The 13,761-nt window shown below is 56.7% G+C and overlaps 6 protein-coding genes across 6 annotated transcripts; 4 read left to right on the forward strand and 2 right to left on the reverse strand.

Annotated features, from left to right (window-relative positions):
* Nucleotides 1–121: 121 nt before the first annotated feature.
* P884DRAFT_203136 (uncharacterized protein) lies at nt 122–2,065 on the reverse strand (the record flags this gene model as incomplete). The annotated part of the gene is made up of 1 exon (XM_069438481.1): nt 122–2,065. The coding sequence occupies one exon, from the start codon at nt 2,063–2,065 to the stop codon at nt 122–124; it is 1,944 nt and encodes a 647-aa protein (XP_069296600.1).
* Nucleotides 2,066–3,394: 1,329 nt separating this feature from the next.
* P884DRAFT_260978 (oligomeric golgi complex component, COG2-domain-containing protein) lies at nt 3,395–4,557 on the forward strand. The gene has a single exon (XM_069441512.1). The coding sequence runs from the start codon at nt 3,534–3,536 to the stop codon at nt 4,506–4,508; it is 975 nt and encodes a 324-aa protein (XP_069296601.1). The 5' UTR covers nt 3,395–3,533; the 3' UTR covers nt 4,509–4,557.
* A 57-nt stretch (nt 4,558–4,614) lies between these two features.
* Nucleotides 4,615–5,583, reverse strand: P884DRAFT_203213 (mitochondrial 54S ribosomal protein uL1m; the record flags this gene model as incomplete). The annotated part of the gene is made up of 2 exons (XM_069438489.1): nt 4,615–5,278; nt 5,339–5,583. 2 exons carry the CDS (start codon nt 5,581–5,583, stop codon nt 4,615–4,617), a joined length of 909 nt encoding a protein of 302 aa, XP_069296602.1.
* A 401-nt stretch (nt 5,584–5,984) lies between these two features.
* On the forward strand, nt 5,985–7,957 carry P884DRAFT_203063 (tRNA synthetases class I, catalytic domain-containing protein; the record flags this gene model as incomplete). The annotated part of the gene is made up of 2 exons (XM_069438475.1): nt 5,985–6,373; nt 6,430–7,957. The coding sequence occupies 2 exons, from the start codon at nt 5,985–5,987 to the stop codon at nt 7,955–7,957; spliced, it is 1,917 nt and encodes a 638-aa protein (XP_069296603.1).
* A 1,608-nt stretch (nt 7,958–9,565) lies between these two features.
* P884DRAFT_278508 (plasma-membrane choline transporter-domain-containing protein) lies at nt 9,566–11,412 on the forward strand (the record flags this gene model as incomplete). Its single annotated transcript, XM_069443190.1, has 3 exons — nt 9,566–9,881; nt 9,983–10,907; nt 11,058–11,412. 3 exons carry the CDS (start codon nt 9,566–9,568, stop codon nt 11,410–11,412), a joined length of 1,596 nt encoding a protein of 531 aa, XP_069296604.1.
* Nucleotides 11,413–12,629: 1,217 nt separating this feature from the next.
* P884DRAFT_181463 (uncharacterized protein) lies at nt 12,630–12,854 on the forward strand (the record flags this gene model as incomplete). Its single annotated transcript, XM_069437340.1, has 1 exon — nt 12,630–12,854. A coding segment is annotated over one exon (225 nt), but the record flags the coding sequence as incomplete, so codon positions are not given.
* Nucleotides 12,855–13,761: the final 907 nt, after the last annotated feature.

Here is a 13,761-nt window from a genome sequence, read left to right on the forward strand (position 1 = left end):
CTTCCCTCCGTCTACTAATCCAAACACGAAAAGCACATGACTCTGCTGTCCTGCACCGGGCCCCTTCCCCGACTGCAACGTCATCTCCATCCTTGTTTTCTGACCTACATATGTATAACGATCACTCACCCCTGCCAAACCTTACATCAAAGTCTTTGAGCACACTCATAATGCTCGCGGCCTCCACCTCGATTGGTGCCCGCGCATCGCGGTGGCCACGGCCGCCCCCGCCCACCGGCCCGGGGTGGCGCGGGACCGGCAGCGCCTTGAGCTTAGGTAGCCAGGAGCCGATGTCGTCGGCGGCTTCGTCAAAGTGCCGGTGGCTGGCCAGCGTCTTGTAGGCGTCGGCACAGGAGAGGCTTAGACCGAAACCGCTGGCGTTGGAACCGTTGCTTCCGGCGCTAGAGGCCATGGGAGGGAGAGAGGTAGTCTCCGCTGGTTGCTGCGACTGCGAGGAGCCCGATTTGCAGCACCCGCCTGGGCTACCGTTTCCGCAGCAGCCGCCTTCAGCGGCGGTGCTGGCCCCCGCATTGTTCTTCTCAAAGTTGGCCGCCAGGGAGCGGCAGAAGAGGCCAGACTTCGGGTCGGCCACGCATTGGGCGCAGGTACCGGGGCCGTTAGGCCCGCAGCCCCCTGCTCTTGCGGGCAGTTTGGCGGGTTTCCTCTCTTGCAGTGACTTCAGCCCGGGAAGTTTGATCGCGCCTGTGGCAGTGACTTCCAAGGGCATGGGAACAACATCATTATCCGATGGAGGAGGCGTGTGCGTCTGCGTTTGCTCAGTAGCCTGATTGACAGGGGCCGCCAACGACGTTGGAGTCATCATCGAATCTGCGCACACACAATAAGTTCCTTCCTTGCAGAAACCACATGGATCACGCGGCTCTATGGATGCCAGTGGTTGCGATTGTGCCTGCGCAGGCAACAACGCCTGTAATTCTTCCTTGTTGTTCTGCGAGGCGAAGATGGCCGTGAAATCTGTCTCGAGGGCCGTGCCGGTGTCAGAGCGCTGCCTCTTATCCTCCGGCGACGTTGACGGTGGCGCGCTCGGTGGCCTCTTTAGGTCGGGACCGGCAATGGATACCCGTATCGTCTCTTCGAGGCACTGGCACCTCGTGCCCAGTGAGCATTTGCCGCAGCCAATGGGAATATCCGCGCTGCGCAGGACTTCCTCTGCACAGGCGCAAGAACCACTGGCCCCGCAGCTGCCACATCCCACATTATTCACCTGTGTAGACTCCTCAGGCGGCGAGACAATCTGAGAGATAGAGAACGGTTGAGCCAAAGGTCGCGGCTCAATGATGGGAGCTGGGTGCGCTGTGCCTGTTTTCGATGGTGCCGGCTGCAGCGGCCGCATGCTCTGTGATCGTCCGAGCTGACCTTGTATCTGACTTGACATCGAGCTGTTGTTCCTCGAGCCACCTTGCTGAGCCTCCCAATCTCCTGCGAAATTGTCACGACCTTGCCGTTCCCTCTCCAGCATCGATTCCAGCCACTGGCACCTTGACTGGAGAGTTTGCGTCTCGATTTCAAGATGACTGATCCGCTCCTGTAACTCGCGAACCGTCCGCTCGTGCTTGACCCTGTCTTGCTCCAGCTGTTCCTCCAGCTCCCCGACACGGGCCGCCCTGCGCTCCCTGAATGCTCTTTGGGCGGCCCGGTTTTGGGCCTTGCGCTTGGTTGGCGGGGTGTCGGTAGCAGGTTTGCGGCCTGGTTTTGGCCGGGGAGGGATGACCCACTCCTTGCTGGTCATGCTAACAGTCTTTGGTTGCGGCGCTGACCCCGGCGTCATGATGCCAGGCCCCGTCCGATTGTGCATTGTTGTTGAGGGCCTGACCGGAGGAGCGTTGCTTGATGTGTTCGGCCGGATGGCGATTGGAGGCACTGATGAAGGTGAAGATGTAGGAGTGGAGACATTCGATGGCGAAGCGGCTGAAGCGGGGCTGGACACAGAACTCGGAAGATCGTGGCTGGCCGCAGTCGTGACGGACAGCGTCCTCAACGACGTTGCATCAGCCTTCCCGGAGTTCATAGCCGAGCCGGGGGTATCGGCAACGATAGCTGCCATGCCGGTAGGTTCTCGCCAGCCGTGGTTCGTGGCAACGGAGGGCTGAGATTGCAAAAATTGTCCGAGTCCGGCCGTTAGCGACGCCGTTCCGTGCCGGAAATGGACGGTTTTGAAGCAACGCTGGCTTTCTTCCCCAATGATAAACGGAGAGCGAGAGTTCCGGAGAGCACCTGTTTTGCAATGACGACGGTGGCTGAGAAACCGAGGCTCGCAGGTGCAAACGCATTCAGGATGAGCAAGCAAAGGACCCCGCACTTCGGAACCTCGAGCCCGCGAAAAATTCTGGTTTGCACAGCGCAGTGCTATGGGCTTCAAACCAGAAGTCAACAAACGGCGTTTTCTGCTCGAGGCGTTGTGGAGTTCAATAAAATGAATGCAAATGCAATGAGTGAGCAATCAAGAAGAAATTTGGGAAGCGGCAATGGTGGAAATCGTTGAGATATCGTCAAAGTGGAACGAAGAAAATTGCTCCTTCCCTGGACTGACCGACAACCGGCGCGAGGTAACTCCGGCAGCGACGCCGGATGTGTTGCCGGAACGAAAGTGGGCTGAGCCCCGTGATTCGGCAACCGAGAGATGGAGAGACGTTGATCGGACCACTGATTGATTGATAAGATAATTTTGATGCGCTACTCCAGAAATGGTTAGGCGTATGCAGATACCCTGCAGCGACCTCGCAGCATGCCCACGCTTGTTTCGCTTCGTTCTTGCGAGCAAGCAAGCAGTGCTCGGGATTCGCCGGCGAGATCTGATCATCTCGGACAATAGCTTTCCGCGGAGGCGAAGCGTTCTAATCCTTGGCAAACATCTTGACGGTGACGCATCGAGGGAGCGATGTCGGAGGTGTCTAGACGCAGTACGGACTACACGGCCATGTGACCGACGGTGATGTTGAACGGCCGTGTCTAACACAGCATTTGTACGCTACAGTCTGGTCTGGTTTCGTGCTGGGTTTCCCTGACATGGAGTACCATCATGGATTGATCACTGGCGGTTTATATATAATGACCTTACCAATTACAAAAATCAGGAAGGCGCTGGCTCAGTGGGGGTCTCGAATGACTCCACTAAGTGCTCTATAGAATCATAACTACAGAATCAGGTTTACGATAAACGCTTCAACCTATTTTTTCGATTTATATCATGAAATGGAGTTCCACAACATTCATCAACTCACTTTGCTAGACATTGCTCACGATCTTGGCTATTACTCTCGTACCCGAGTCTGAATTCATCAAACAGCCCTCAAAAGCGAGCACAGACCACATGGTGCCAAGAACCGCTGTTGCCAGCGTTGGAATGAGTGTCAACACTTTGCGATTTCGCGGCGAGGAGCATCAATAGTACCTTCCAAGGCAAAGACACTACCGCGCCCCAAGCGAAAAAAAAAAAAAAAAAATACAGCACACGAACTCGATACCCTATCAATCCGCCGGCGGCCGGCCGCCATCGCCCTACTTCCACCAGCATGGCGCAACTAGGCCTTCCAACTCCAACCTCCCGCCCGACATCCTCCTACTTGCACGCGCCTTCCGACCAAACCTACAAAGCGCATTCCGACATCTTCTCGGCCTCCTCAGATTCAGATGACGACAACAGCCCTCTCCCTTTCCCCGCGGCGCTCTCCAGAGAAGACTTCCTCGCCCCCGACTTCGACCCGGCCAGCTACCTCTCGGCGCTACACACGGGTGGCCCGGCGTCGCGCCACCAGACGCTCGAAGACCTACGCGCGGAATTGCGCGACCGCAGCGCGGCCATCAGCGCCGAGCTCCTGGAGCTCGTCAACGCGAATTATACGGCCTTCTTGGGGCTCGGTGACGAGCTGAAGGGCGGTGAGGAGAAGGTCGAGGATGTGAGGGTTGCGTTACTCGGGTTTCGGCGAGCCGTAGAAGAGCTGCAAGGTAGGGTGCGAGAGAGGAGGCTGGAGGTTGGACGGGTGAATGGCGAGCTAGAGGGCGTTAAGGAGGCGGTGGAGATGGGCCGGAGCATGTTGGAGTTAGATGAGAGGGTGAGCGGCTTGGAGCGGCGGTTGGCTGTCGGGACCGCCGGGGAAGGAGGGAGGAAGGGAGAAGACAATGGTGAAGGGGGTGAGGACTGGGAAGAGGGCTTTGAATTCGCGGGGAGCGAGGAGGAAGAGAGCGAAGAGGAAGAGGAAGAGTCCGCTTTCGTCAGCAGCAGGCCGTCGAAGCTGAATACGTTAGCGGAGGAGTACGTCCTCGCGGAGCAAATTGCAGACTCGCTCGGTAGGGATCTGCCGTTTGTGAAGAAGATGGAGGACAGGATGGCCCGCTGTCGGAACACAATACTGCTCGACTTGAGCACAGCGTTAAAAGAAGCCCGAAAGGCCGGGCCGAAGGGGCAGGAGCGAGTTGTCAAGTATCTCGGCATATACAGGACCCTTGACGCGCAAGCCGAGGCACTCAAGGTCCTGAAGGAGAGATAATGGCTCATCACACATCTCAGTTCCTCGGAGACGCCGAGGCGGTTCGACGCGCTTATCCTCAATGAAATTATTGTACAAGGTAGTATATATCGTTGATACAGACAGGTTACATGACGGACTGCAGGTCTTCCGGCTTGAGGTTCTCGTCTCTCGGGAAGAAGGTACCGTCCAAGCTGAAGCCGGGCCCGTTGGTGGAGGTTAACACAACCTCGTCGAGCTGCTTAATGTGGTTCTCGTCGATGTTGGCGATGTCTTCCTTCAACTGAGACATAAGTGCCTTGATGTTGTCGGACAACATCTGGGGTGTGAAACCAAGCTGGCCCACCGCCAACCTGACAACTCCATCACGCTCCCTGTAATCGTCTGCGCCAATGAGTTCCTTCACTGTCGTCTTGATGTCGCTCGTGATCGTCTTGGTCTTTTGGTTGGGCATGAGGCCCTTGGGACCCAGGATCCTGCCGAGATTGGCTTTCTTCAGAGCCTCCTGGCTGTCCACGTGGCAGATGAGCTTGTTGAATGGAATATTGCCTTCCCGAATGCTCTCAAAGAGACTCTCTTCTCCCACTGCCACGGCACCGAGCTGCTGCGCCTCGGTAAACATGGGGCTGTCCTCCGGGCAGATCACACCAATGCGCGTGTCGGTCTTCACGGGGAATGGCAGGCGGATGCGGTTCCGAATCACGGGACCACCTCTCGTCGCCTTGAGTTTGACTGCCAGCTCGTATTTTACGCTGGCCGGCGGGTGCCCGACTTCGAAGGCGCGGATGTACCTGGAAACATGGGTGAGCGATGTGGTGTCGCAACGGGATGGCATTGCCGGGGAGCATTACCTCATGGCATCACAGAGGGAGAACTGCTGCATCTGAGAGAGATCGTAGGTGCGAAAGGTTTTGTGCTGCCTCTTCTTCTTCGGGCGCTTGCGCATGCCGCCGCCGCCGGACGCATGTCGAACGAGCGGACTCGCGGTCGCGGTTGGCAGCAGAAATTTCGGTATTGTCGAGGTCAATGTCGGCCTGGCCGGTGACGCGAGGCTGAGTCTTGCCAGAGAGGCAAGGCAATGATTGAGGGAAGCCATGGTGCCGCGCCGCTGCTGAACACACCAGGCTGTTGTTGGCCTGTCGCGAAACTCGGGCTCGGGACGCTCATCAACGGGCACTTGCGTTCAGAAAAAAGCTGGGTCCGAGCTGCATCCAAAAGTCTCGTCGCCTCAATTCTAAGGCGCAAAAGCCGAGCAGCAAGGGGTTGAGGAGCAGGGGCCTGGGTCCCGTTCCTGTTCACCGCCCGGCAAAACATGCGCTACCCCGCCGCACGCTTGCTTGGGCAGAGGGGCAGCCCCTCCAAAAGTTTGCCTTTGGTTTGCCTTTGCCCGAGAATCCCGACCATTGACTCGAGCGGCGAGATTAGACGGGCTGCAATCACTTCCTTGTCCAACTGCAATCTATCGCGCGACGTACATTTACCGACTACGCCCACACCATGAAATTGGACGAGCTCAAGCCGCTCGAGGCCCTCCTCACGGGGGATTTTCGACAGATCGAGCCGCACCTGCAGGCCCTCGACAAGCACTTGATCCTCCGCACATATCTAGATGGATACACCCTTGGCGAGATCGACACCAAGATCTGGCAGGCGCTTCGCGGCAACCGTGCCGCCGTGCCGTTCATCAGGCGTGGTAGCCTCGTCAATCTGACCCGCTGGTTTCAGTTCATCGAGGACAACCACCCCGAGATTCAGGCCGACATCAAAGCCAAGGATGCCGCTGCGAGGGCAAAGATTGCTGCCGCGAGTAAAGCTGGAGGGAACTACGCCCTGGCTCTGCAAAATGCTGATAAGGGCGTCGTGACGAGATTTTTGCCCGAGCCCTCGTGAGCTACACTGCAATTTTGCGCAAGGGAAGTGCAATGGACTAACGTACATCAAGGGGATATCTGCACATCGGGCATGCCAAAGCTGCCCTTCTTAGCGACTACTTCGCTCACCAGGCTTATAATGGAAAGCTGCGCCTTCGTCTTGACGACACCAACCCTTCCAAGGAGAAGCAGGAGTACCAGGACGCGATCATTGAGGATCTCGCCTTGATGGGCATCAAGCCCGATTACGTCTCTTACACATCGGACTACTTCGACTACCTGTACGAGATGTGCGTCCGGCTGATCAAGGAGGGCCACGCGTATGCCGACGACACCGACCAGGAGACGATGCGGGAAGAGCGGTTCAAGGGCATTGCCTCGAAGCGGCGCGATAGGTCCGTTGAGGAGAACTTGCGCATCTTCGAGGAGATGAAGAAAGGCTCTGAGGAAGGCGTGCGGCACTGTATGCGTGCCAAGATGTCGGTCGACAATCCGAACAAGGCCTTAAGAGACCCTGTCATCTACCGTTGCAACGTCGAGACGCCGCATCACCGGACCGGCACCAAGTGGAAGATGTACCCCACGTACGACTTTGCGTGCCCCATCGTCGACAGCTATGAGGGCGTGACCCACGCTCTGAGATCTACCGAGTACACCGACCGCAACCCTCAGTACCAGTGGTTCTTGGACACCCTTAAGCTGCGCCAGGTCTACATGTGGGACTTTGCACGGATGAACTTCATCCGGACCTTCCTTTCCAAGCGTAAGCTGGCCAAGCTCGTCGAGACTGGCAGGGTCTGGGGCTGGGACGACCCGCGCATGCCGACGATCCGTGGCGTCCGTAGGCGGGGTATGACCATTCCTGCGCTACGCGACTTCATCATCAAGCAGGGTCCCAGCCGGAACGTCGTCACCATGGACTGGACCACCTTTTGGGCCAGCAACAAGAAGGAGATTGACCCGGTGGCTCCTCGCCATACCGCCGTCCTCCAGAAGGACGCGGTCAAGGTGACGGTCTCCGGCGCCGAGGCTCCGGCGGAGCCCTTCTCGGCCGATCGGCCTAAGCACCCCAAGAACAAGGACGTCGGGACCAAGAAGGTTTTCTTCAGTTCCGAGCTCCTGCTCGACCAAGCCGATGCGAAGAGCTTCAAGGAGGGCGAGGAGATCACGCTCATGTCCTGGGGCAATGCGTTCGTCCGCCAGATTGCGGGCGGCGACCCCATTCCCAGCCTCACCTGTGAGCTGAACCTGCAGGGCGATGTCAAGAAGACCGAGAAGAAGGTCACCTGGCTTGCTGCTCAGGGTCAGAAATTGGTGCCTGCTGAGCTGTGGGACTTCGACTACCTCATCACCAAAGACATCCTGCAAGAGGAAGACAACATGGAGGACTTTTTGACGCCCGTGACTGAGACGATGGAGGACGCGTGGTGCGACGAGGCGGCGGCTCAGCTCAAGAAGGATGACATCATTCAGCTCGAGAGGCGCGGCTACTATCGCGTCGACAAGGGGCTGAACGATTGGAAGGATGGCGAGGAGGGTCCCAAGGGCAAGAGGCTGGTACTCTTCTGCATCCCGACAGGCAAGACGGGGCCGAAATAGACTACCCGAAGCATAGACCAGTCGTGACTAGTCATGATCAAAGATAAAAAGCTATTGAGCACTCCGTTATGCTTGTCTTGAACTTATAGCACGATCGAATACGAACACGCTGGTTGAGGACATTTCGCGGCTCTATAAGAACTCGACAAGGTGGGTGATCTCGATGTTAGATGGTTTGCTAATTATTAATTAATAGTCCAACGCGGTTTGAGGAAAAGTTGGGCAAGTTGTGGTAGATTGAAGTGGTTAGGTTGAAGTTACGGTGTAGGCGTGGCAGGTGTTCCATTGATGGGTTGTTCCGTTGATGGGGGTTCCGACTTACCGTAATTAGACAGATACGACGCCGCTGTTCGGGAATATTTCAGGTCCGGCCAGACGGCGAGCCTCCCGAGTCCCGGGGGTCTTCTGATAACTACCCCTGTCCCTCCAAGTGTCGCTTGTTTGGTGGCCATTGAGAGAGGCTCGGGCCAGCATCGTCCGCCAACACTGGGATGGCCTTACCTCTCTCTTTTGGAAAGCAATCATTTCTAGAAGGCTCGACTCTAGTCAATATCCCTCTCCTTCGGCCGATGACACCTCGAGTATGGGATGTACCATTCTATCAGGCGAAGCGTGCTCGTACTGCGTAGTGTGAGCGTTTGTTGGGTAAATACCCTGCTAGCGATCAAACTGGGAAGCCGCGCGCAGCGAGCTTGTTGATGTGCTAAGCCGCTTCGCGACTATTATTCAATGAGAGCCGGGTGGCACGGTCTTGATGTAACACGGATGCTGACAATGGCGGTCAACCAATGCGGCCGCTGGTTTGAGATGCGGCTGGATAAGCACAGACTAGGAGGGCATGCGCACCGACCGGTTGACGGGGAGGGATGCTTCTTTTGCCATCATGCGGTGCCCGTTGTGGTGGATCGTGGCACTAAGAGCAGAGAAAACACGGCCGAGAGCGAATCAGATGTCGAAGCTGAGGCGGCCAAGAGGATAAGGATGCGCTCAAACACCAGTTGTCCCGTAAATTACTTCGATCACATTGGAGACTTTGAATTTCAACGAAAATGCCGTCCCAAGGTGCAGCCGAGCGATTGGGTGTGCCGAACTGCCAACAGGCCAACAGGCATGCTAGAGCGGGCCGTGCCCAGACGCCAACGCGCCCTGGCGTATTAGCAGAGCCTGCAAATTAAAAACACTGCTACAAACTTGCTGTAACCCCCGGCACGGCCCGCTCATCGAACTTTCGATCGACCTGACGTCATCTAGATTCAGGCCACAACAGCTCGACACAACATTCTGTACGGAGTACATGTCGATATTCCTTAGCAGCACAGCTCATCAACCATTGTCATATTCCGCCAGCTTTCTCACATCGCTACGTTCTATCGCCAGCCGGCCGCTCGCCAATTCGGAGCTTTGGGCTGGTCTTTCCAGCCAAATCGGCGAAAACCATCACCCTTCAACGACCTTTTTACGCTTAGAATCCAATTTCCACTGAAGTGAGGGAACTCTCAGGCCACCCAGAGTGTTCGTGTTGAAGCGTGGGGAGATCAGAGAGAAACATTCCATACACGTTAGACGCGCCGAGGCACGCTCTCCTGAGAAATTAATAGGATAGATACCATGGCCAATTACGGCGGCGAGGGCGCAAGTTACTACAACCAACAAGCGCCTCCTCCGCCCAACACGTACCACATGCAACCTCAACAGCCGCAGGGCTACTACAACGGCAGCAACCACCATCAGGACCAGGCCGGCAGCAGCTACGCGCCCCCTCCGTACCCTCCTCCGCAGTCGGAACCTAAGGGCCCGCCGCCGTCATACGACGAGGTGTTCGCCATCCCAAAACCCAAATGGAACGACGTGTGGGCTGGTCTCCTCTTTCTCGCCACCTGCGCCGGATTCGTGGTCGTGTCGGGCATTTCCATCCAGGGCTATGGTGAGTTTTGTGAAGAATCATTTATCGTCCTCTCGCGAGGGCTAGCTAGTTAGCTCGCTTCATCCAACCGTGATTGATTAACTGACCAACCGTTTCGCCAGCTGCGACCCGTCGTGAGAACTCTGGTGGGCTCAATGGCCAGCTCAATACGTTCGGCCTCACCACTCACACCATCTACCTCTTTCTCTGGGTCCTGATCACGGCTATCGTGCTCAGCTATGCCTACATGTGGCTTGCCCGCAAGTTCACCAAGCAGTTTGTTTGGCTGACAGGCATCCTCAACATCGTCTTCGGCTTCGTGACGGCCATCTACATGCTCAGCCGGCGCTACTACTCGGGCGGCATCGTCTTCCTGCTCTTCTCCATCTTCATGGTTATTGCCTTTCTCAGCTGGCGCAAGCGCATCCCCTTCAGCGTGCTCATGCTGCAGACCGCCATCGACGTGGCCAAGCGCCACGGCCACGTCTACCTGGTCAGCGCGGTCGGCGGCCTGCTGGGCGCTACCTACGCCGCGTGGTACGCGGTCACCCTGGTCGCCGTCTACGTCAAGTACGAGCCGAGTCCCAACAACCCTGCCTGCCGCCAGGGCGCGGGCGGCTGCGGCTCGGGCAAGGTCGTCGGCCTGATCGTCTTCATCACGTTTGCGGCCTACTGGATCTCCGAGTGGCTCAAGAATACGATCCACACGACCATCGCGGGCGTGTACGGGTCCTGGTACTTCAACTCGCGCAACTACCCGTCCAAGGTCACGCGCGGCGCGTTGCGGCGCTCGTTGACGTACAGCTTCGGCAGCATCAGCCTGGGCAGCCTGGCGGTGGCCATCATCAACTTCCTGCGGCAGCTGGCGTCGGTCGCGCAGTCACAGGCTGCCTCGCAGGGCGACATCCTGGCCACCATCCTCTGGTGCGTCCTCGGCTGCCTGATCACCATCCTCGACTGGGCCGTCCAGTTCCTCAACCGTTACGCCTTTGCCCACATCGCCCTGTACGGCAAGGCGTACATCCCCGCGGCCAAGGATACCTGGAGGCAAGTATTCATCCCCTCTAATTATCCAGCGCCAGTCTGTTGTGTTCCTCTCTTTCTTTCTTTCTTTCTTTTTTTTCATCTTTATTTTCGGTTTCCGTCGACTAATAAACGATGTACTGACGCTAACCCCCTTTCCCTCTCCCCCAATAGAATGATCAAGGACCGCGGCATCGACGCGCTTATCAACGAGTGCCTGATCGGGCCCGTCTTGGGCATGGGCGCGACCTTTGTCGGCTACGCCTGCGCCCTGCTGGCGTACGTCTACATGGTGTTCACGCACCCGGCCTACAACGCGGGCGGTGGCTTCACGCCCGTCGTCGTCGCCTTCGCCTTCCTGATCGGCCTGCAGATCTGCAACGTCTTCACCACCCCGATCAGCAGCGGCATCGACACCATCTTCGTCGCCGCCGCCTGGGACCCGGAAGTCATGATCCGCGACCATCCGGACCTGTACTACCGGATGGTGCAGGTCTATCCGCATGTGCAACAGGCTATTCATGCCTGAGCGCGGGATGGGAGTGGCTGTGTGAGTGGGTAGGTCGGTTGGCTTGTCCAACCCGAAGAGACGAGGGCCGGCATGTCAAGAGGCTTGTCGACGGGTAATTAATTACGTCTCTGGACTTGGAGTATCATCAATATGAATCGGCTATCGTACAACGCCGCCAAACACCAACGTTATCGCCACTCCAATTGAAGGGCAGTCTCAGTCATTCATTGACTATTATCTACCCGGCGCCGTCAGCAGTACTAGCAGCACTAAAACAACTCCCGTATTGCTCTTCGTTGCGGGTCATGTCCGCTTCTTTGACTTGTGATCCGACTGCCATGGAAGCCACCGAGGACTCTTGACAGGAGAGTGGTCCTTCATCCCGGACCTTACTGTCGACCTGACATTCGCTTCCGAGCTCTCCTCTTCCCTTTGCGCCTGACGGTTCTTCCTAGACTTCTTCTTTTCCTTCTTCTTCTTCTTGTGATCCCTTCCTGAGCCCGGATTCGAGGATGCCGGTTCTCTGGTAGAAGGAGCACAGGATCTACATAGCAGCTTGATCTATGTTGAAGAGGAGAATGGAAGGCTTCTACGCGGATTTGGACATGTTTACTTAATCTAAGTTAAGTGCGCCAAGGTTAGGTAGGGAGGGGGAGTGAGGGAGGGCGAGGCGAGGCTCTGTCATGCAAAGAAGGCCTAAAAATGCATGCAACCCTCCAACCTGGGCTTGGGCACATGTATGTACTGTACGTATATTACTAACTCGTTAATTATTAGCAAGTAATCAGGAGATGCAATGTTCCAACGAGGCCTCGCCAGAGGAACTGCAGCTGCACCGCCGCACACTGCAACGCACATGACAAACCAACCAATCGCCGTGCCACTGGGGAGGGGAAGGTATGAGAGGAAGGTATTGGGTTAGGGGTTGTGCAGGCAACTAACTAGATCAGATCGCCTTGCTGCAACGTCAACCATCTTCTATCGAGAGGGGACACTGGGCATAGGAGGAAGGAGACAAGGCTGAGCTGTTGAAGATTCTGAGCAGCCCGCGTCACCGCCACGTCCTCGTCGTCCCTCCACTCTCCTACTCTTCGTTTTCCATCACACCCGGCCGATCTACCTCTGTCCTTGACCTTGGGTGTGAGCTCGACAGCCTGACTGCCAGCCGGCTTCAACCTTTAACAACTGCAGCTGCCATTGCTGGCTTTTTTTTTTTTTTTTTTTTTTGGTTGAACATGGCCTCGCCCGTGTCGTTTGGCGATGCCGTCGCGATGGCTAAGATCGCGTTGCTCATCGCCAACGCCTTCACCCAGGGCCAAAAGTCAGTCCCGGCCGACTTCCGAGAGGTCGAAAGCCAACTATATGCCCTCGCCGCATCACTATCGGCGTTCAGGGACGTGTGCGGCACGGACATGGCCGCTCTCACCATTGACCCATCCAAGCTGCCCGCTCGGTTCCGGCAGGGAGGAGAACAACAGGACGGAGCGTGGAGCGTGGCAGGAATGCTGGACAGTTGCGGGAAATTGTTGGAGCACCTCGAGAAGATCGTCGACGGCCGCTCCCCCACTCACCTGATTGGCCGGAGCGTTTCTGACGAGTCTCAAGCTCGCGAACAACTCGGATAGAGAACGCAGTCGAGAAGGACTCCGCCATGCTCGAGGAATTGTGTTCCTGGTGGGCGCGCAACTTCACGGATGACACGCCCGCGTCACCCCTCCGGTCGAGCGAGGCCCTCCTGACGCTCTGCAGGCACCCAGTCCCAGCGGCCCAGCATCGCCCGTAGGTTACGCAAGAAAGAGAGAGAGAGAGAGAGAGAAAGAGAATTCGGAAATGCTGACTATAATGGCTTACTACCTATTATATGGCCCTTCTCCTTTCCCTTTCGACGACCGGGGGATAATTACGGCATCCTGGACACTCTTCCAGGCGCTGGACAGACTGACCAACCGCTTGGTATCCGTTACCATCTCAAATGTTGCCCCATCAGATATTAATTCATTCGTTTCAGGAGGTCAAGACGGCGGCAGAGATGGCCTTGGAAGCCAATCATTTTATTTGTTTACCAGACCTTTCAAAGATTGAACAGTCCTCCATCCAACCCCTGGCCGGGGCTCTGGCAACTAATTGTAATGCTGCGGCAGGGCATCGGTAACCAGCTGGCCCACCTGTCTCCCGACGGTAGCAAGGTCCGAGTCTTGAGGCTGCAGAGGTGCGTATTAATCCCCTCTGACACCCCCGTGCCTCAGTCTTGACAGAAGTCAGTCTTTAACCAACTAACTGAGATCCTGCCACATTAATTAATTAGTCACCTCAGGGACTAATTACCACAAGCTCATCGATGTCCGTGACTTTTCGCCTCGGCCACCG

This window comes from Thermothelomyces heterothallicus (assembly GCF_042370625.1).
Source record: "Thermothelomyces heterothallicus CBS 202.75 unplaced genomic scaffold P884_scaffold_15, whole genome shotgun sequence".
Classification (NCBI taxonomy): Eukaryota; Fungi; Ascomycota; class Sordariomycetes; order Sordariales; family Chaetomiaceae; genus Thermothelomyces; species Thermothelomyces heterothallicus.

What these genes read in the sequence shown, in the direction of transcription:
- P884DRAFT_260978 (XM_069441512.1), top strand. Translation starts at nt 3,534, where the DNA reads ATGGCGCAACTAGGCCTTCCAACTCCAACCTCCCGCCCGACATCCTCC.